This window comes from Sorex fumeus, unplaced genomic scaffold (genome assembly GCF_029834395.1).
Source record: "Sorex fumeus unplaced genomic scaffold, SorFum_2.1 ptg000111l, whole genome shotgun sequence".
Lineage (NCBI taxonomy): Eukaryota > Metazoa > Chordata > Mammalia > Eulipotyphla > Soricidae > Sorex > Sorex fumeus.
The window spans coordinates 10,142,062-10,162,586 of NW_026606168.1; the positions used below are offsets into that span (position 1 = coordinate 10,142,062).

The window sequence follows — 20,525 nt, forward strand, 5'->3', positions numbered from 1 at the left end:
TGAAAGATCAGATGGCAAATACTCTGGGTTTCTTACACCATCTGGTCTCGCTTGCATTCATTCACTCTTGTCATAGTGCGCAGAAGCAGCTGCAGACAGTGCGTAAAGGACCCACTGTGACTGTGTTACAGGAAGGGGACGCAGAAGGCGCCTGGCCCACTGGCACCGTGGGCTGCCTGACCGTCTTGGAGGCAGTAGGAGTCTAGGGAGGGTTCTGCCACGAGAGCATCATCCTCTTGATGTGCGGACCAGAAGTCTTAACGAGTCTGAGCCTTCTCTGTTGCGTTAGACGGTGATGCAGTAAGAGGTCAGCACCCCGTTTACTGAGTGAACATATCTGAGTCATGTCATTCCAGGTTTTCTGTCCTCAACACAGTGTCAAGACCTTCCTCTGAAAAATCTGAAGCTGGAAAAGACTGAAGGTTGTTTCAGTAGAGCAGTGTAGTATGTTTGCAAATGATGTACTTTTTCTTAGACTTAAAAAAAAATTTAGACTGGAGAGATAGTACAGCAGATCAGTCACTGACCCTGGGGGATACTGGCCTGGGTTCGGTCCCCCGTATCCCATATGCGCCCCCAGCCCCTCCAGGATTGATTCCTGTGCATAAAAACAAGGAGTAAACTGTAGGTATGTTTGCCACCCCCAGTTTCTCCTGCCCCCCCCCCAATCCCCCGAAGACAAATTATTGTGGGTCTGGTGTGAACTTAGGACTTTCCCAAAACTAAATTGCTGGCGGCTGAAACAATAACACAGCCGGTAGGGCCTTTGCCTTGCACGTGGCTGACCTGGGTTCGATTCCCAGCATCCCATAGGGTCCCCTGAGCACTGCCAGGACTAATTTCTGAGTGCATGAGCCAGGAGTAGCCCCGGCTTACTGTGCTTCGCCGGGTGTGACCCAAAAAGAAAAAACAAAATAAAACGAAAAACTAAATTGCTGCTGGATGGGCAGAGTCCAGGCCCCACCACATCAGTGCGAGCCTTTATCAGGCCACTTTAACTCTCCCGCCTCCTCCTGAGTCTGGATTCGGAGGTTTGGACTGTACATCAGTCCGTCTCCACTTTGTGAAGGTTCATTGTTTAGTTGTTCAGGCCGCCTCTGTATGTACAATTACTAGAGCAGTTCTACCTGGTACAACCATCGATGTGAACATTACTTTTGAATTGTTTTGGGGGGCAGGGGTGGAGACCAAACTTGTGATGGGGACTCTCACTTGCAAGTGCCTACCGCCAGCCTTGTCCCTGACCCAAAGCCAGGCACTTGTAATCCCACCATGTGCCTTTGTTAACAGTGACCCCAAAGAGAAAATAGACTTTAATAATAATACTTTATTTTGTCAAGTAGAAAACTCAGGGACTACAGAGAGGGAGCCCAGTGGAGGGAGCCCGTGTTTTGCATGCAGGAGGCCTGGGTTCAATTCCTGGTACCCCACAGTTCCCTAGAGCACTGCCAGGAGTAGCCCCTGAACACTGCTGGGTGTGACCCCCAAACCAGAAGCAAACAAAACTCCCAGAAAACTAGAATTTCAAATGTCACAGCAAACTGAAATGGCTGAGAAGCCATCTGAAAATTAGTAGGGTCCTGGAAATTTGCTATCAAAGATAAGGTGCATTCTACTGATTAAAATAAAATGGGGCCAGGCTGGAGCAATAGCACAGCGGGTAGGGAGTTTGCCTTGCACCCGGCATGACCGGGGTTTGATTCCCAGCATCCCATATGGTCCCCTGAGCACCGCCAGGGGTAATTCCTGAGTGCATAGTCAGGAGTAACCCCTGTGCATTGCCAGGTGTGACCCAAAAAGGAAAATAAATAATCAAATGAGGAAGGGCCGGAGCGATAGTACAGCAGGCAGGGCATTGGCCTTGCACATTTCAGCTCAGCAGTACTGTACCTGTACAGTGGAGGCCTCTGGGCTAAGTATAGTCTGGGGAACAGTGGCCAGGTGGAAGGCAAGCAGGACAGGGCAGGTCCCCATCAGCTTCGGGGACCCTGCAGTCTGCAAGGAAGAGCAGAAAGGAATATGCTTTGCCCCCAGAAACAGGTCTGCTTGATTCTCACTCGAACAGCGGCTCTCAGTTCTCTGACCCTGCTAGGAAGCTGGGGCCACACTTGAGTCGGGAAATTCTGGGGGTGGGGCTGAGGAACTGTCCCGACAGCCCTCACCGGAAAGGGAGTTAAGGATGAGAATTCAGTCTAAATACAACAGAGCTTCCAACTTTTCTATTTCTTTTCTAGCTGGACTGACAAAAGAAGTTAACCCCTACTTTAGACACAAAAATGTTGTTTTTGGTGTTGAGGATGGAACCCAGGCCCTCGTGCATGGAAATCATGTGCCCTACCACAGAGCCACATTCCTGGCCCCAAAGTTTATTTTTTAATGACTATGAAAATATTTTGCTTTTTAAAAGTCTTATATTTGAGTGCTGTGCAAATTATCTTGATTACTCTTTAAGGATGAGAATTCAGTCTGAACAGTCTGCTTAAAATTTTTGTACATTTTTCTAACTTAACTGATTTCCGTAACATTAAAACAAACAGCAAAACAAAATTGTAAAAGAAAAGAAAGATAAAAATAGCTCTAAATAATTGTCCTTGGTATGTATTCATATACTTTTGTTTTTCAGTTTTTCTTTTTCTTTTTTTAGGAAAGGAGTTTTGCCAGTGTGGTCTCTTTAAAACTTTTCTCCTTAAAATTGCCTGCCTTCTTTAAAGTGACATTTTATGGTTCATATATTTGCTGTTGATGCTATCTTTGTGCAGATTCTTTGGTTTGGTTTGGTTTTGGATCACTCCTGCAGTGCTTGGTTGGGAGGGGGAGACCATGTAGGGTGCTAGGGATTGAACCTGGGTCAGCTATTTGCAAGGCAAGCACCATACCTGCTGTTCTTATTGCTCAGCCCACAGATTCTTCTTTTTAGCTGAGAGAACACATTCTCCCACATTTAGTAAGGGTTTTTTTGTTTGTTTTTTGGGTCATACCCGGCAATGCACAGGAGTTACTCCTGGCTCTGCACTCAGTAATTACCTCTGGAGATGCTCAGAGGACCATATGGGATGCTGGGAATTGAACCCGGGGCGGCCACATGCAAGGCAAACGCCCTACCTGCTGTGCTATTGCTCCAGTCCCCATTTAGTAGATCTTAAACCTGGAAGTACGGAACGAAGGTCTGTTCAACATCAACTATGACAATAGTGATAATTATTGTTTTTCTAAGAAAAAGCAAAAAAGGGTTGGAGTGATTAGTAGGTAGGGCACTTATTTGCCTTGCATGCACCTGACCCAGATTCAACCCCCAGCATCCCACATGGTCTCCTGAGCACCACCAGGAGTAATTCAAGAGTGCAGAGCTGGGAGTAATCCCTGAGCACCTCTAAGTGTGGCCGAAAAACAAAAAAGGGGGAAAGCAAAAATCCAGGATAAACCCCGAACCAGTTGAAGCACTGTATGTACAGCCAGAAACTTAAGGGTCCTCCACACGTCATTAAAATGCAGAATAGTGGGCTGGAGCCATAGTACAGCAGATAGGGTGTTAGTCTTTGTTTTTGTCTTTTGCTTTTCTTGGTGATGCTCAGGGATTACTCCTCCTGGCTCTGCACTCAGGAATTACTCCTGGCGGTGCTTGGGGGACCATATGGGATGCCAGGGTCAGAACCTAGGTTAGCTGTGTGCAAGGCAAACAAAACACCCTTCTCACTGTACTATCGCTCTGGTCCCAGGTGTTCATCTTGTACTCGGCAAACCCAGGTTCGATCCCCAGCATCCCATACAACCTTGAGAACTGCCAGGAGTAATTTCTGAACGCAGAGCCAGGAGTAAGCCCTGAGCATTGCCGGGTGTGACCCAAAAAATAAACACAGATTAGATCTCAGCAGGCGGGGCAACTCACAGTTGTTCATGCTTTCGTTTTCTTTCCTAGGTTTAAGAAAGAGTCGAACTCTCCTGACCAAACAGCAAAAATCAAGTGATTGCCAACACTGGGAATCATGGCACTGCCGTTCCGAAAGGACTTGGAAAAGTACAAAGACCTGGATGAGGACGAGCTCCTCGGGAACCTGTCAGAGACAGAACTGAAGCAGCTGGAGACGGTTCTGGATGATCTCGATCCTGAGGTGGGTGACCGGTGGGTGACCCCTCAGAAAGGGGAAAAGCCTCTCGCCCAGCCCTTGAAAAAGTCCCAGCCGCCCTTAAACCCCGTGTTGTTTCTTCCTGACCTTCCCTTGCCTCCATATCCTCCTTCTCTTTATCCAAGTGAACTTGTAGCTTCCTCTGCAACTCCTCCCACAGCTGCTTCCTTTATCTCTACTGATAGTCCTGTGCTAAGCTCCTTTCTCCAACATCCTTATTTTCACACATCCCCTGAGATGTTCTCTTGTTCAGTCCTTCCCTGCTGGCAGAAAGGTGTGTTGTGTTTTTTTTTTTTTTTGGTAAGACCAGCTCTTTGGGGCCAGTGCAATAGTGCAGTGGGTAGGACATTTGCCTGGCATGCAGCTGACTGGGGTTTGATCCCCGTCATCCTCTATGGTCTCCTGAGCAACACCAGGAGTGACCCCTGAGCACTGAGTCAGGATTAAGCCCCGAGTATTGCCAAACAAGCAGAAAGACCAGCTCTTTGATGTCTGCCCACCCTCTCTGCCTCTTCAGAGCTTCTCTCTGGGGATGACCCAGTGTGTGTCTAGAAGGCTATCTTGCTCCGATTATCTGCTTTCTGAAAGATGCCGACCGCGTTGAGTAACTTTCCCTGTGTCGAGCGACGAGACCTAGGCAGAGCTGCTTGAAGACCCCGATGTGTTTTCATGAGCTGTGGGTGGCACCTTCCGCCTCACTTCCCTGAAGTGGTGCTGACCTGAGGTTCGGTGCCCCGGCCAGGCCGTGTGGTGCTAGGGATTCACAGGGCCACCCCGGCAGTGTGGGGGGGCCGTGCAGTGCCAGAGAGCAAACCTGGGGCCTCAGGCCTGTATGGCTGCTCCTGCAGCCCATTGGGCATCCCCCTTGTCTCCAGGGTCATGTTTCTTATGAGACAGAGTAAGCGCAAGCCCAGGGAGCCCAACTCCTGACTCACTCCCCCCTGGACAGGGCAGGGAGCGAAGCACCCAGAGGTGATAATCCGCCTAACCTGAAGCTAGTGACTGTTTGCTAGGCTGAGTTTGTTGTTCTGGGGAGGTCTTACCCAAACGTGCTCAGGGGCTGCTCCAAGCTCAGTGCTTGCTCCTGGCAGTGCTTGGGGACTGTGTGGTGCTGGGGATTGAAGCAGGGCCTCCCACATGCAAAGCCTGTGCTCCAGTCCATTCAGCCACTTTCTGGTCTTCTTTTCTTTGCTTTATTTTTTTTGGTGGGGGTCGTTGGCAGTGCTCAGGGGACCATGTTGTGCTGGGTCATACTTGGGCCTCCTGCGTGCTCCCACATTGCGCTGTCTCCCTGATCCTGGCCATCTTTTCTTTTTTTTTTTCTTTTTTGGGTCACACCCAGCAATGCTCAGGAATTACTCCTGGCAGTGCTCAAGGGATCATACGGGATGCTGGGAATCAAACCCGGTCAGCTGCGTGCAAGGCAAACGCCCTACCTGCTGTGCTATCGCTCTAGCCCCCCCCCCCCCGGCCGCCTTTTCTTCCCCATGTTTCTTACCACCAGCACCCCCCTCCCCATCAGATACTTGGGTTTCAGTGTCTTGCCCCAACTCCGGTGCAGTGTGTTTTATAAATCATGCTTGTTACCGCCCTAGCTATCCATCCTGCTAGCAGTGTAAGCCGTTCCTTGGAGAGGGAGAATTCCTCCTTTCATTCCTGAGGTGACGGGACAGCAGGAAAGCCCCCGGTCAGGCGTTTCTCGTCTCGGCACAGTTGGCATCGGGCCGGGTGCTGCCTTGTGCTTGGGGGTGTCCTGCACATTGGAGGTTGTTGAGGTCCCTCCGGCCGCACTGTCTGGGCCTTCGCTCCCTCCCCTCGCTGCCCGCTTGCTGGCCTCCCCAAACAGAAGGCTCCTAGGGGTTTGCGTGGCAAAACAGTCTGACAGATATGGACACAGTTGTCTCCTTGAAAAGATCCTGTTCCTTTGAGTTCCTGGCAGCAGGATAGACATGAGTCACACGGGCCTCACAGGGCGCAGTGGACAGGGCCCAAGGCCTTCCTGGAGCTGCCAGGGTGCAGCGGGGAGGCGAGTTAGGACCAGTTTAGGGTGGGAGGGTCTGAGTAACTTCAGTCGGCTCTGGACCGAGGGATTGGCTATGGTTGTCCATTACCTGGGCCCGGAGAAAGGCTGGGTGTCCCGGCTCTGGATTGGCCGATCGGGAGCACGGGAAGTGCACTGGGGTAGGAGCATTTGTTTGCTGTCCTTAGAGTGTGAGAGGTAGATGCTGCAGGTTGATTAACAAGGTCTTGCCGGTTTCAATATATCATAAAGTTGGGGGGGAAAAAATAACTTGAGTAAGGGCCAGAGAGGTAGTACAGTGGGTAGGGCCCTTGCTTTGCATGTAGCCGACTTAAGTTCAGTCCCAGCATCACATAAGGTCAGTGAGCCCTGCCTGAAGTGATCCCTGAGCACTAGAGCCAGGAGTAAGCCCTGGGTGTGGCCAGAAAATAAACTTGTCTTAACACCTCTTCCCTGTTGTAGGACTGGCTGTAAACATGGCCACGTGTCCCCAGAGGGACCAGAGTACCCTCAGCTGGGAATTTTCCATCTGGTGGGTGAGTTGTCTCATCTCTGTCATTTGGGGAGAAGCGGAGGCTGGTTCCCTCACTGTCCACTGGGCCCTGCAAAGGCCAGTGACCTCAGGCCCAGTGCTGCAAGGCCAGAGGCCGAGCATTTTTGCCTTTTCTTATTTGCTGGTCGGCGGTCTGCTACGTTAGCGGGGAGCTCGATGCAGATCTTCCCAGCCCTAGTTGCAGAGTATCCACCCCTAAGTACTATGAGTTGGGACCAGGAGACTGATATTTATTGGGGAGTCCCTTATTGGGTAAAGTTTCTGGAAAGGCAGTGAGGGGCACCGCAGCGGCTCCCAAGGCCTCTGGAGACAGGGAGGAGAAGCACGGGTGGGGTCAGGGCAGGGCTTTGCTAGATTTTCTAGGCCTGTGTTACTTAGGCTGCATTTAGTTGGCCAGCTGAACTGCATTTTCTCATAAAGACTCCAAGACAGCTAGCCTTAGGCAAAAACCGTTTTTTATTTTCAAGGCTTAGAGCAGAGTTTCTTCAACTGACTTGGCCTACCACCCCCCTTTTCAGAAACAAAAACTACTCAGGGCTGTCCCAGAAATCTGCCTTCTTTAAGCAAACAAGTAAAAAGCGCACACCCCCTCCCCCCCAAATTGTCCACTTTGGGAAATAATGACTTAGAATATGTTACTACAAGAAAATTCCACGGCTCGGCAAAAACATGCCCTTCTTTAGTGGCCATTATTTTAAGGAGCTTTCTGTTTGTTAAAGTAATGATGATACAATCTCTTATCTTACTTGATCACATGAATCTTTGGAGAAAGTCGGCTCATGAGTTTACAGCTTCTTTCTTTGTATTCCTGGACTGTATTTTAGGGGCCCGGATTCCCAGTGAATGCAACATTGCAAACCTGAGTGTTTCATATGGGCTTGGGCAGGTGGGGGACCAGTGTGGACCCATTGCCACCACTGCCAAGTAACAGGGCGTACATGCACGATGGACACTGGGGGGGCCAGTAGCTTGTTCATTTGGCTTAATGAGCATTTTCCTTTAAAAATATTCTGAGGCCTTTATTCAGTAAATATTGAGGGATCACTCCTGGCAGGACTAGGAGACCATATGTTGTGCCAGGGGTAGAATGCAGTTTGACTTGCATGCATTGCAAGAACCTTGCCTGCTGTACTATCTTCTTGCTCTTTTTCTTTGTGGGGGGCGGGGGGAGGTAGGTAGGGTGGGAGAGGAAAGGGAAGGAAATTCACTGAGAACGAGCAGAGTCCCCCTTTACATACTCACATACGCAATCACTCATAACTTTACCTTGAGTCATTAATTATGAGTCACCCCTTGTAATTTGGGGGTCTTAGAGAAAATACAGAGTAGAAACTGTGGGAGACAACTTGAGTCCCCTCTCCCACTCTAAGACACTCTGAGCCCTTTAAAAGACTCCCCACGCAGAGACCTTGCTGTGGGTATCTCAGAGGTGCCTTGGGCAGTGGCTCTCACAGGCACATACACCATCCCTGTTATGTACATGCACACGCACACACCTGCCCAAAAAGCCCAGCCATTTATGTCGTGTGGAAACACGAGTCAGTAAATACCATCCTGATATCCTCTTGTAGGGTTTGCGTGTTGGGTTTTTTGGGGTGGAGCATCCGTACCTGATGGTGCTCAGGGGCTACTCCCAGTTCTGTACTTGGGGGTCACTTTAGAGGATGCTTACAGGACCCACAGAGGACTGAGGATCAAGTAAAATCTGGCTCTTATCTGGTGGTGCCCAGGTACTGAAGCATGTGCTCCAAACCCTAGTTTTCGTGTATTTTTTTTTTATCATGAGAATGTCTTTGCAGTGTAGTGAAAAATCATCATGAGAGAATATGCCACATACTTTTAACATTGTTTTGGTTTTGTTGGTGTTGTTTTGTAATAGATAAACCTCCTGGGGGCTGGAGAGATCACTCAGAGGCTTTGTGCAGGTTTTGTATGTAGGAGGCCTAGGTTTGATCCCTGACATCACATGGCTTCTTGAGCACTGTCTGAGCACTGAGTGAGCACTGTCACTCTTGAGTACTGCCAGGTGTGTCCCCAAACCTTAACCTCTGCAATAAAAAATTATGGGCTGGAGAGTTCAGTCCTGGGGGTTAGGTGCCTGCCTTGCCTCCTGCTGACCCAAGTTCAAGTGTGTGGCACCATATATGGTCCTCCACCAGGGACTACCCAGGCTCACTCTTGAACACAGAGCCAGGAATAGCCCCTGAGCACTACCAGATAAGAGCCAGAGAAGAGCCAGATTTGGGGGGGAAAAAAAATGCTGTATTTCAGGTATTCAGGACCAGAGAAATAGCTCAAAGACCTGGAGCCTCTGCTTTGCATGTGGAATTCCAGGGTTCGTCCCAAGCACCTCATAGTCCATTGAGCACTATTAGGAGAGTCCCCCGACCCCCAAGTGTTATACAAGGAGTAGCTCCCAAGCATCACCAGATGTGGCCACAAAACCAAAAACAAAGGACGACTATTTTCATTACATAGTTTTATAAAGCAGAGGGAGGGTCAGGACACACCCCTTGCGTGTGCAAGGACCCGAGATCTGGGGCACTGCGTGGCTCCAGAATGGAGAATGGTGCTGGGGGTGACCCGGGTAGGTGTGAGCAGTGCCATAGCCCTGCAGCCCAGCACGGCACTGTCTGAGATGGTTGGCCAGGTACTGCTGACAGTGCTGTCCCCAACCCCTGAGCACTATTTGTGAGGCACCGTCTTCCTCCCCCAAACCAAAAGTAAAAGGTGTTGCATGCTAGATGATATTTTTGAAGAAAATGTGTACATTTTAGTCAAATCAGGAGTATCTTTTTTTTTTTTTAAAGCAAATAAAATTGAACTCAAGAGATAGTACCCCAAGTAAGACATTTGCCTTACAGGCAGCCAACTCCGGTTCAATCCCTGGCACCACAATGGCCCCCACACTGCGAGGCATAAACCCTGAGCTCAGAGCCAGGAGTGATCCCTGAGCACTTCAGGGTGTGGCTCAACCCCTCCCCCCCCACCAAAAAAACACGACAAAATTTTTGAGCCATTAAGTGACGATGCCTCAAAATCCAGGCTCAAGTCTTCCTGCCTGTTTCCATTTCTGGTTTCCACCTGTGTCACTTCTGGATGCGTGGTGCATCGGTGCCGTCGCTGCCCCTGACGGCTGATCCGTTCTCTCCGGCAGAATGCCCTCCTGCCTGCGGGCTTCCGGCAGAAGAACCAGACATCCAAGGCGGCCACGGGGCCCTTCGACAGAGACCACCTGCTCTCCTTCCTGGAGAAGGAGGCGCTGGAGCACAAGGACAGGGAGGACTACGTGCCCTACACTGGGGAGAAGAAAGGTGAGCAGGAACTGCGTCGCTTGGGGTGGGGGGCTTGAAGGGAAGAAGGGTGGGGGGGGCTTCGCGGGCAGATGTGGTCCTGTCAACTTAAAAGTTAGGTAATTTGGGAACTTCGTGTACCTTTTTAGAAATAAGTTTGGCTAAGTGTTTCGTAAAGCTCTGTTAACACAGTCTTAATGCACAGTAATTTTACGTGGCCCTCTACAATTACTCACGGAAACTAAAAGTAGAGGCGAAAATTTTAATTTCCTAGTGTATATTCAGGTGAGATGAAACCACTACTCTGTTCTAATCCCCATCTTTATAGTGGAACACCATAATTAAGACTGTGTTTTTGAAGGATACTCTATATGCGTCTTTTATTTTACTTTTTTAAAAAAAGGAATTCATAGTTTGTGAGTGCTTCATAATCACTACTTTTAGGTGGTATTTCTCATCCAGTCTCACCCGTTGCAGAGTTTGATCTGGTGTGTCCTCGGTTGAGACTAAATAGAGCTCAGGTTTCTGAGGTTCTCACTGTGAAGTAAGTGAAGTTGGGAGGCTTTCAGTACAGTGCGTGCTTCCGTAGGACGTGCTCCTTGCATGCTTACGTAGGATATCTTAGGACTCTTGGAGTGACGTCGGAAGTCAGAGAGCCAAAGGTCAGCTCTTCGGGCCCTGTTTTCCCATCAGAATCCTTGGCATTTAGTGCGGGCTTCGTGCTTCCAAGTGGTGCATTCTGTTCGGCAGGGAAAACTTTCTCAAGAGCAGCGGCCACAATTCATCCTTTTGCTTGGCTGACACCGTCCCTTGGCTACAAGGGAAGCTTGGAGATTCATTTTTTTAACATCTGGGTCCCTGTCGTAGTTGGAGGGTTAGCTTTTGAGTAGAGATTCCACAAGGTCCGCACCAGACTTTTCAAATTCCCTGTCAATTCTTTGCTTTTTGGGTCACACCCGGCGATGCACAGGGGTTACTCCTGGCTCATGTACTCAGGAATCACTCCTGGCGGTGCTTGGGGGGACCATATGGGATGCTGGGAATCGAACACGGGTCGACCATGTGTAAGGCAAATCCCTGCCCACTGTGCTAGTATTGCTCCAGCCCCTTCCCTGTCAATTCATCTCCATCTCATCTGCTCTTTCTCTCGACCTTCTCCCCCAACCCCCCGCCCATGTCTGGTTGCAAATCGCTGCCATAGCTACTTGTTACACAGGGGTCTCTGAAGAAAGAACAAAAGGATGAGGGCACGTGAGATACAGACAGATACGGGGAGAGGTTGGTTTTGCCTCTTTGGATTAAAAGTCTCTAATCCAAAGGCAGCCTGCTGGAAGAATTCCCTTTTATAGGGATTCTGTGTAGATCACTTTTCATTCTGTTCAGGAACTGATTGGACCATATCTACCTCACTGTAGATGTGACCTGCCACATTTTACATTTTGATGTAACTGTTACTCAGAGCCCATTGATGCAAGTAGTAGTCTTTACCACAGTGCCTCATGAAGCATCCAGAGTAATATGGACCCCTCACCAAACCCAGTCAATCTTCACACTACTAGAGGAAACAGCATGTTATATTCCTCAGGTGTTTGGTGACAGAAAAGGGTTTGAAAACCAACGCAGAGTTTTGAAGAAATGTGGAGAATCACAAAGAGGTAAAAAGCTTCCTTAGCATTTGCCACAGGAGAGATTGCTGGTTATATTTTCATGATACAGCCACGTTTGTCACAGGGCAGTTACAGCTTCTGTTCTACAGGAGAGTATTGTTCTGTGTAAATAAATACTAGTTTATCACCCTCTACTATGATGCATGTATTCTGGGGACATAGGAAGAAGAATAGAGGCAGTGACATTAGGAAGGTCATGAGAAAAGAGATGTCTGGGGAAAACTACAGGACTTGAGGACAAGAAGAAAAAATAAAATGTGCAAGAGCTATGTCCTCAGCCGACCCGAGAGTGGTCTAGTATGATCTTACTCTGTTGTCTCTAGTTCCCTCGGGAAAGGTCCTGGAGGAGAAAGGAGGTATGAAGGTGGGGAGAGGAGAGTTTTGGGAAGTGTCTGCTGCGGAGAGGAGTGGCACTAAGAGAAGCCCTTCATCTACAGCATAACAGGCAGTTTTGTTCCCTTTAGCTTTCTCATTTGTTTTTGGCCTGCACTCTGCAGTGCTCAGAGGCAGGTCCTGACTCTGTGCTCAGGCAGGAGTGACCCCTGGTAATGTTCGGGGAACCAGATTTGGTGCTGGGATTTAAACCAGAGTTTAACCACTTGCAGCTGCATGCAGGGCACACACCTTAACTCCTGTACTATCCCTCCAGCTCTTCCAGCTTTTTAAATATTTATCTTACTTAGGTTTTAGACGTCTATAAGATCAATGGGAATAGTAACTATTTTGCCTTCATGATTAGTTATGTTTCCTTTCACAGTGCATTTAGCATTTTTTATTGCCTCTTTTTGCTATTTGTTTGCCAAATATTATTTATGGATAGCTATGATGCAGTGATTAAGACCAAGGCAGTATTTTAAGTAGTGAAGTTTATGAGGCCCAAGCTATAGTACAGCGGGTAAGGTGCTTCCCTCGCACGCAGCCGGCCCTAGTTTGATCCCTGACACCACATATGGCCCCAAGCCCCACCAGGGATAGCCGTGAGCAAGCCAGATGTGGTCCAGTAACCAAAATAAAATAAAATGCAGTAGTGAATTTTCTGAGGTGTCACATACGGAGAAAATGTTCAGTGGTGCGGCTCTGCAAGCGCTCTGCAACTCCGGATGTCCCAGGCCCCTCTGCGACCCCTGTCAGCAGCCCGCTGGTGGCAGCCAGCACCACAGCTTGGTCTGCGTTAAAATCTATGCAGAAAGAATCCCAGAGGTTGGGGCTCTGCCTGCCTTCCTGCCGTCCAGTTTTGCGCCAGTGGTACCATGAAGTCACTATAAACATCCTTCACCGTGTCATCACCGTGAATGATCCTATGGGTGCTCTTAATGCCAACCAAGGGCCTTCCATTCTCAGTTCCCCGGGAGTCACCCCAGAATCAGTTCTGGGCATTTGACACAGTCTGACTGATATGAACACCACCCTATAGAGGGTCGGGTCACTTTCAGAGCAGGGTACAGCACCGAGAAGTACAGCCGCATCACCAGCAACTGGGTGACTTGGCAGCGCTCAACCCAGAGACTCTGAAAGCCAGCTCTGGTCCCTTCCCCCTGTCGTCCTTCTGTTTGTGGGCCTCAGCGGTCCACTGTCAGAAGTGAACGGACAACTTGCACTCTTTGGGACTCATCCAGATCTCAGCCACACCCCAGAGAGCCTCGGACAATCCTCCAGCTCCTCTGGACTTTATTAGCAAACTCCTCCCTCATCCTGAAATATCAGCTTTGGGAGGGGGTGGGGAGGAGGCGGGGGATGGGATTTTACGTGGCCGTGCTCAGGGGCTACTCTGACTCAGTGATTGGCGTTCAGTCCCAGCACTGCCTGATGGAACATGTGGAGCCTGGAGTCATGGACCTCCCCCTTACCAGCTTTGTCTGAGAGTTTGGTTTTGGGTTTTAGTGGTGATTTTTTTTTGCTTTTCTTTTTTTGGAGGGGTAGTGGTTGGGCTATGTTCAGGGGAACTATATGTGGTGCCAGGATTGAACTCTAGTTGGCCGTGTGCAAGGCAAGCACCCTACCCATTGTACTACCTCTCTGGCCACTCAGAGCTTGTTTTTTGAGATGCCCCTCATGGGACTGCTCAGACCACGTATTTGTGTTGCATCCATCCCAGATATTTTCTGACTAGCTTATTATTTTGTTTTCCTTTTTTTGCTTTTTGGGTCACACCCAGCAATGCACAAGGGTTACTTCTGGCTCTGTGGCTCTGCACTCAGGAGTTACTCCTGGCAGTGCTCAGGGGACCGTATGGGATGCTGGGAATCGAACCTGGGTCAGCTGTGTGCAAGCAAACGCCCTACCCACTGTGCTATTGCTCCAGTCCCTCACTACGTTACTCCCTCACTTCCTCTACCTTTAGGAGGTAGACTTTGTTGCTAAGGTTGTCTCGTAGGGATTCTCTCAGTTCTTTGTAGTTTACTAATCCATCTTTGTTAAGAAGCAGAAGTTTATCTTTTAGTGTTCTAGTCAGAAATGTAGTGTGTGACCAGTCTAAGCCATTTTTCACACTTCGATGACTGGTCTGAGTTCAGTGCCCAGTGGCAATACTCGCTCTCAGTGCCAGGCGTTGTTGTTCAGCTTTCAGAACTGCTTCCAGGCAGTACGCCCAGATCCATCACAAGCTCTCACTTTTCACTACTTCCAAAGGATCAGTCAGATGACTACTGATGCTGGGGGGTGGAATCGGCCCACAGCTCGCAAGTGCTTCAGCTTATTCCTGGCTCTGTGCTCAGGGATCATCTCTGGTAGGGTTGGGGGACCAGAGGGTGTGCCAAGGATTGAACCCAAGGGAGTGCCAGGGGTTGAACTCAGGACAGCCATGTGCTTACCCACTGTGCTCTGTCTAACCCCCAAATGTTCTACATCATCGTCCCCCGCCCCCTGCCCCCCGCGCGCGCTTCATACCAAGTGTTCTACTTCTCTTGGTGTGTTTTTTTGGCTGGTTGGTTGGTTTTGAGGAGGGGGCCACACCCAGCAGTGCTCAGACTATTCCTAGCTTATTGGTCAGGAATGACCCTCAGCAATGTTTGCGGAACCATGCTCTGGGCTCAGGCTGGGCTTTCTGCTCGTAAAGCACTGCAGCCCGCTGGGCGCACTCACTCCAGTGGGACAAGGCAGCTAGAATGGTACGCTTAACAAAAGCTCTTGCAAGGCCTTTTTTTGGGGGGGGCTTTTTGTGTCACACCTGGCGATACACAGGGGTTACTCCTGGCTCATGCACACAGGAATTACTCCTGGTGGTGCTCGGGGGACCATATGGGATGCCAGAGATTGAACCCAGGTCAGCCGCATGCAAGGCAAACACCCTACCCACTGTGCAATCGCTCCAGCCCTGCAAGGACTATTTTTAAATGCATTATTTACAGGACTGAGTGATAGTACAATGGGTAGAGTGGTTTGCCTTGCACGTGGCCAACCCGAGTTTGATCCCCAGGATCCCATATGGTCCCCCGATCACTGCAGAAGTGATTCCTGAGTGTAGAGCCAGGAGTAACCCCTGAGCATTGCCGGATGTGACCCAAAAAGAAAAAAAAAAAGCACTATTACTCTAGAATCTGCAGAATACATTTGTATTCATCAAAATTCATCATTGTCATGGTAGAGATGCTATCCTGGGATCAGGTAATCTTAGCAAAAAAAATGAATAAATAATTAGAATTAAAGAAGGGGGGCTGCCTGGAGAGATAATACAGTGGTTAGGGTGCTTGCTTGCATGCGACTGACCTGAGTGCAATTCCTGGCACTACATATGGTCTCTCAAATCCACTAGGAGTGGTCCCTGAGCACAGTTCCTGCCCTAAACAGCTGGTTGTAAACGCATCCCCCCCCACCACCACCACCATACACACATACCAAAAAAAAAGAAGAAGAAAGTATCCAGAGAATTAGTACAGCAAGTGCACTTGCCTTGCACGCAGCTGACCTGGGTTCATCCCCAGCACACTGTATGAACCCCTGAGTACCACCAGGACCGATTCCTGAGTGCAGAGCCAGGAATAGGCACCACCAGGTGTGGTACCCCCAAAACAAACAAAGAGTATGTCTTTACTCAGGAGTTAGAATAAAAATTTTGAGAAATTAAATGTTTAGAAAATTAAAGCAACATCATTGTAGTATGTCCCCTGCGCTTGAAAACACACTATTAACGACTTGGAAGCATTTTCTCTTTGGAATTAAAAAAAAAAATTGTGTGACTGAGGCATAGACTCTGAGAAGGGGCTGTGACCCAGTCTACTGCTTCCTGAGGGTGGTGGAAAGGTAGGGGAGACAGCGCCCCTCACAGTTGCCCACCCTCCTCCTGTTTCTGACATCCTGGAATATTCTGCCTCTAAGACAAAAGCTTGGCCATGAATTAGACACTTGGAGGCAGAGTTTGTTCTGGTCGTTACTAATATTCCGTAGCGCGATGCCTTTGCTTCTCCAAGTGTCTTCCTGTTTCTAATCTCTAAAGGCTCCTTACAGTGGCCGGAGTGTTCCGTATGCCCCGCCTGGGCTGGAGCCACGCAGCCACGCCCAGGCCCGGGAGCCCCACGGTGCTGACTCACGGCCTCTCCCTTCCCGCTGTGCACCCCTGCTCTCCCTGCCGTCTCCACTGCTCCTCGCTGTGTGCCCTTCCCCGCCCAGGGAAAAGAATGCCCTAGGGTTTGCTTCCCACGGATTCTCGCCACTCCACGCAGGTGAACAGAGCCAGGCTGCCCTTCACCAGCTGCTTCTCACGGCCTGTCCAAGTTCGTCACAGTGCCCATAGCTTTCAGAAAACTCACCTGCGTCACTCCAAAAAAAAAAGAAAAAGGTGACTTTTCTCCACCTGCTGTGGACTCCACCCCCTGAATAAACCAGAAAGCTGTAAGCCACCTACTGAAGCAATGTGTGGATGCACTGCTTTTGAGCAACTGTCTCTGCCAAGTTCCAAATGAAAACTGACTGATTTTTGTCCTCAAAACCTGTCAAGTTCCAAGGGTCACTGCGGGCAGGGGTCTTCCCAGGCACCGGAGCCGAGGTTACAGTGGGCTGCCCTGATTAGTTACTCGGCCGCCGCCAGCCTCACTCTTTCCTGCTCTGTGGAATGCTTGACTCATGGCTTCTCAGGGGTGAGGGGTGAGCCACATGGCACATGGGTGGGCCTTGTTTCCGAGGACTCTTTGACAGCATCACCAGACTCATTCTGGACACTCCTTTCCTTCGACTATTTCCTGGCATGACTTACATACCATACTGTATGGCTTTGATTCCAGAGTCAGACTGGAATATTTTTTTTGATCATATTTAAGTAGGATTATTATGGCCTCCTTCATGAAGTGACCATTGCATCATTATGAAACAAGCATCTTTATCCCTGGTAATAATAGTTTTTTACTATTATTGAAATCTACTTTGTCCAATATTAATAGTCAGTCTTGCTTTTTTTTTTGTGACAGAAGATAGGTTTTGGTGGGTTTTTTTTTTTTTTTTGACTTTTTGGGTCACACCCAGCAATGCTGAGGGGTACTCCTGGCTTTGCACTCAGGAATCACTCACTCCTGGCAGTGCTCGGAGAACCATATGGGATGCCGGGGATTGAACCCAGGTCAGCCCCGTGCAAGGCAAAGGCCCACCCCGTTTCTTTCAGTTACTGTTATGATGGTTTATTGTTTTAGTCCATTGTTCACTTTTTTCTTTTTTTTTTTATATTTTATATTCCTTGTACTTTTGCTCACTTTTGTTAACTCAAGTTTCCCCACTCCTTGATCCTGCAAGTGATGCGTGGGGACCACACATCCACCTGCTGTTGTTGTATGCATACTTTCAGCTTGCCGTGTGGGGGCAGAGTGGGTGGTCACACGTCAGGTGAGAGGGCGCCCTGCGCACTCATGATTCTCACTGTTTTGCACACATTTGGGTGCACACATTGGGGTCACATTCTTTATTTTTTTTCTTTTTTTGACAGGGGAGTCGCATTCATGGCTGCATGTTACGGTTGTGGTGTTTGCCCGGGGCTGGGGTGTCGCTGTGGTGCTCCCACACCTGGCTGCCAGGGGTCACACTTCCTGACTGATGCTCACACATCTCCCTTGTTGGGGTGCTCACCAGGGCTCCACCCCTCTGTGAGGTGTGCACACATGCTTGACTCTCCTGCACTGGGGGAGCTGGGAGACACAGAAAGCAGAGCTGCCAGGAGAGTGGTCATGTTTGCAGGGCTCCAGGGCTTTGAACCCCTGGCCGTGAACCTGCAGTGTGGACACACTAAGCCACTGCGGTATTCGTCCAGCTCCACTTTTCTCGTCACTCATTTTCAGTCGAAGTTCAGCCACAATTAATTCTCATGTTTGGTTGCTTTGGGGCTATCCTGGGTGGTGCTCAGGTGGGTGATGCTCAGGAGTTACTCCTGGCTGTGCACTCAGGAATCACTCCTGGGGCTTAGGGCATCAGAGGGGATGCCAGGGGCCAAACATGGGTTGGCTGCATGCAAAGCAAGCATCCTGCCACTGTGCTGTGTCTCTGGCCCTGCAGTGGTTAATTCTTAAACATTGTGGTAGCTGTATGTTCCATACTGAGCAAAGGAGTGTGGACTAGTAAAAACCCCGGCACTCTGTTTACCAAGGTTCACAGTTATTTCTGATGGGTTTTGTGACAGTAACGGGGATCTTGGCAAGGTACTCCCTTTTTTTCCATTCTCCCCTTGGCACAAACATGGGTTTGGATAAATGCCATGTATTTAAGTAACTATTATATAAGTTCTTATCTTGGCTTCTATTTCCTTAGTTGCCATTTGTCATTGCAGAAACATTACTGAACCATTCTTAGCAACCTAAAATCGTAACTCTTGTTTTTGTTTGTTTTGTTTCTTTGATAGGTGGAGGCACTTGGTGTCTGACTCATTTGAGTTTGTTTGGGTTTGGGGGTGTTTTTTCTGATCTCTGAACATTGCTTATTTTCATGTGTTTTATTTTTTCCTGCAATGTAAATAATTGTAATTTTGCTTAAAAATCCATCTTGAGGGGGCTAGAGCGATAGTACAGTGGGTGGGATGCTTGCCTTGCATGTTTCCAACCCAGGTTTGATCCATGGCACCACATATGGTCCCCCAAGCACTGCCAGGCATGATCCCTGAGCATCTCAGAGTGTGGCGCAAAAAAAAAAAAAGAAGAGAGATAGAAGAGAAAGAAAAAAAGAACAAATTTCTCTCATTATGTCATATGTGTATATTTGCATAACAAGATAACTTTTGATTTTTAAAATTGAATCAACCATGAAGAAATGCAAGGTAATTGGGGTTTTGCATTATTAAAAACATAATATAAAACACCTATGACTTAAACGCTCTATGGCACAAATCTCTACTTAGATTATCATAAAGAAGAGTCCCAGGAAAGTTACCAAGTTATTTCAGAGATGTATAAAATAGCAGGAAATTTCTGGCCACAACAGAGCTTCCATAAACCCTAGAAAACTTTGTTTTTCTTTGCCTCTTTTTTTTTTTTTTTGCTGATGAGATTCTTTTGGTATTTTTAACTATTAAAAGTTTTCATGTGTTGGGGGGGGTGGCAGGAATCAAATATGAATAGTGCTTCTATGGAATGTGGATGAGGATTACAAAAAAATAAACATTTTAGACGTTTATGATGCTTTAGATTCTTTGGTCCCTAGAATAAGACCCTGGCAGCTATCTGATAACTTGTGTAGTTTTGTTTAGTAACTGACTGCTGAAGTCCATTGGTTCTCATCCTTGGCTGGTATGCATTAGTCTTCAGAGAGCTTTTAAAAATACAGATGGCCCCAAAGCGCACATTAAACCAATTAAATTGGAATCTCCAGGGACAGGACTCAAGACATCAAAAAAATCTGTAGTTTCCCAGGTGTCCAATGTTCGCCTCTGTTTAGTTAGAACTAGTTAAAGTCTGTTAGCCTGTTCCCCGAGTAGCCAATATTCAGAACCACTGCCACAGATACTCAGAAATGCAGGTGAGATAGAACTCAGGAAAACTTAGAAATGCAGGTGATTGAACTCGGGAAAACGCATTCATTCTGAACAGTTACAGGCGTGCTCTCTGCATTATAGACCACTTTCAAGTACTGTATCAGCTGCTTCGAAAAGTACTTTGGAACCAGGAGGAGTGATGATTGGCTTTGCTTTTTCAGTAATTAGTTCAGTAACTATAAATTCTTATCTTGGCTTCTATTTCCCTAGCTGCCATTTGTCATGCAGAAACATTACTGAACTGTTTTAACATTCTTAGCAACCCAAAATCGTAACTCTTGTTTTTGTTTGTTTTGTTTCTTTGAGGGGTTGGAGGCACTTGGTGTCTCGGACTCATTTGAGTTTGTTTGGATTTAGGGAAGTTTTTTTCTGAGCTCTATACATTGTTTACAGCTGGTGTATGAACTAGTAGTAAAAGATTATCTAATGGGGCTGAAGTGATATAGCACAGCGGGTCGGACATTTGCCTTGCATGCAGCCAACCCAGGTTGGAATCCCAGCATCCCATTATGGTCCCCTGAGCACCGCCAGGAGTAAGTCCTGAGTCCAGAGCAAGGAGTAACCCCTGTGCATCACGGGGTAAAAAAAAAACAAAAAGATTAAACTAGTATTTTCCAGAACACCAATATCTGGCACTAAGAACACATTAATTATGTGTGCCACCACAAAGGTAGGTATGTGGGGAGAAAGTCTACTGCTGACAAGTTTGAGGGGCCAGGGACAAAGGCCTATGGTGAGGGAATACACAGAGTGTGCGGGTTCAGAGCCTGGTACCACATGGTCCCTGAGGACCCCCAGGTGTGTCCCAGGCCAGGAGGGCTCAAACGAGTCTGCATCCCTGGGCCCTGGCACTTGTCCATCCCTCTCTATACCACCTGGAGCAATCCCCGGGCCCCTGAGCCCTCCTTGGGAGTCTTCCCCATACCCCG

At 48.5% G+C, this 20,525-nt stretch overlaps 1 protein-coding gene across 3 annotated transcripts in view; it reads left to right on the forward strand.

Moving 5' to 3' along the window:
- Window positions 1-20,525, forward strand: part of TMOD3 (tropomodulin 3) — a 73,630-nt gene that overhangs the window by 33,124 nt on the left and 19,981 nt on the right. For all 3 annotated transcript variants that reach the window (XM_056135427.1, XM_056135426.1, XM_056135428.1), the window contains exons 2-3: window positions 3,917-4,109; window positions 9,855-10,011. In XM_056135427.1, the coding sequence (XP_055991402.1) occupies window positions 3,984-4,109; window positions 9,855-10,011 (283 nt within the window). In that variant the 5' untranslated portion in view covers window positions 3,917-3,983. The remainder of the gene's footprint in view (window positions 1-3,916; window positions 4,110-9,854; window positions 10,012-20,525) is intronic.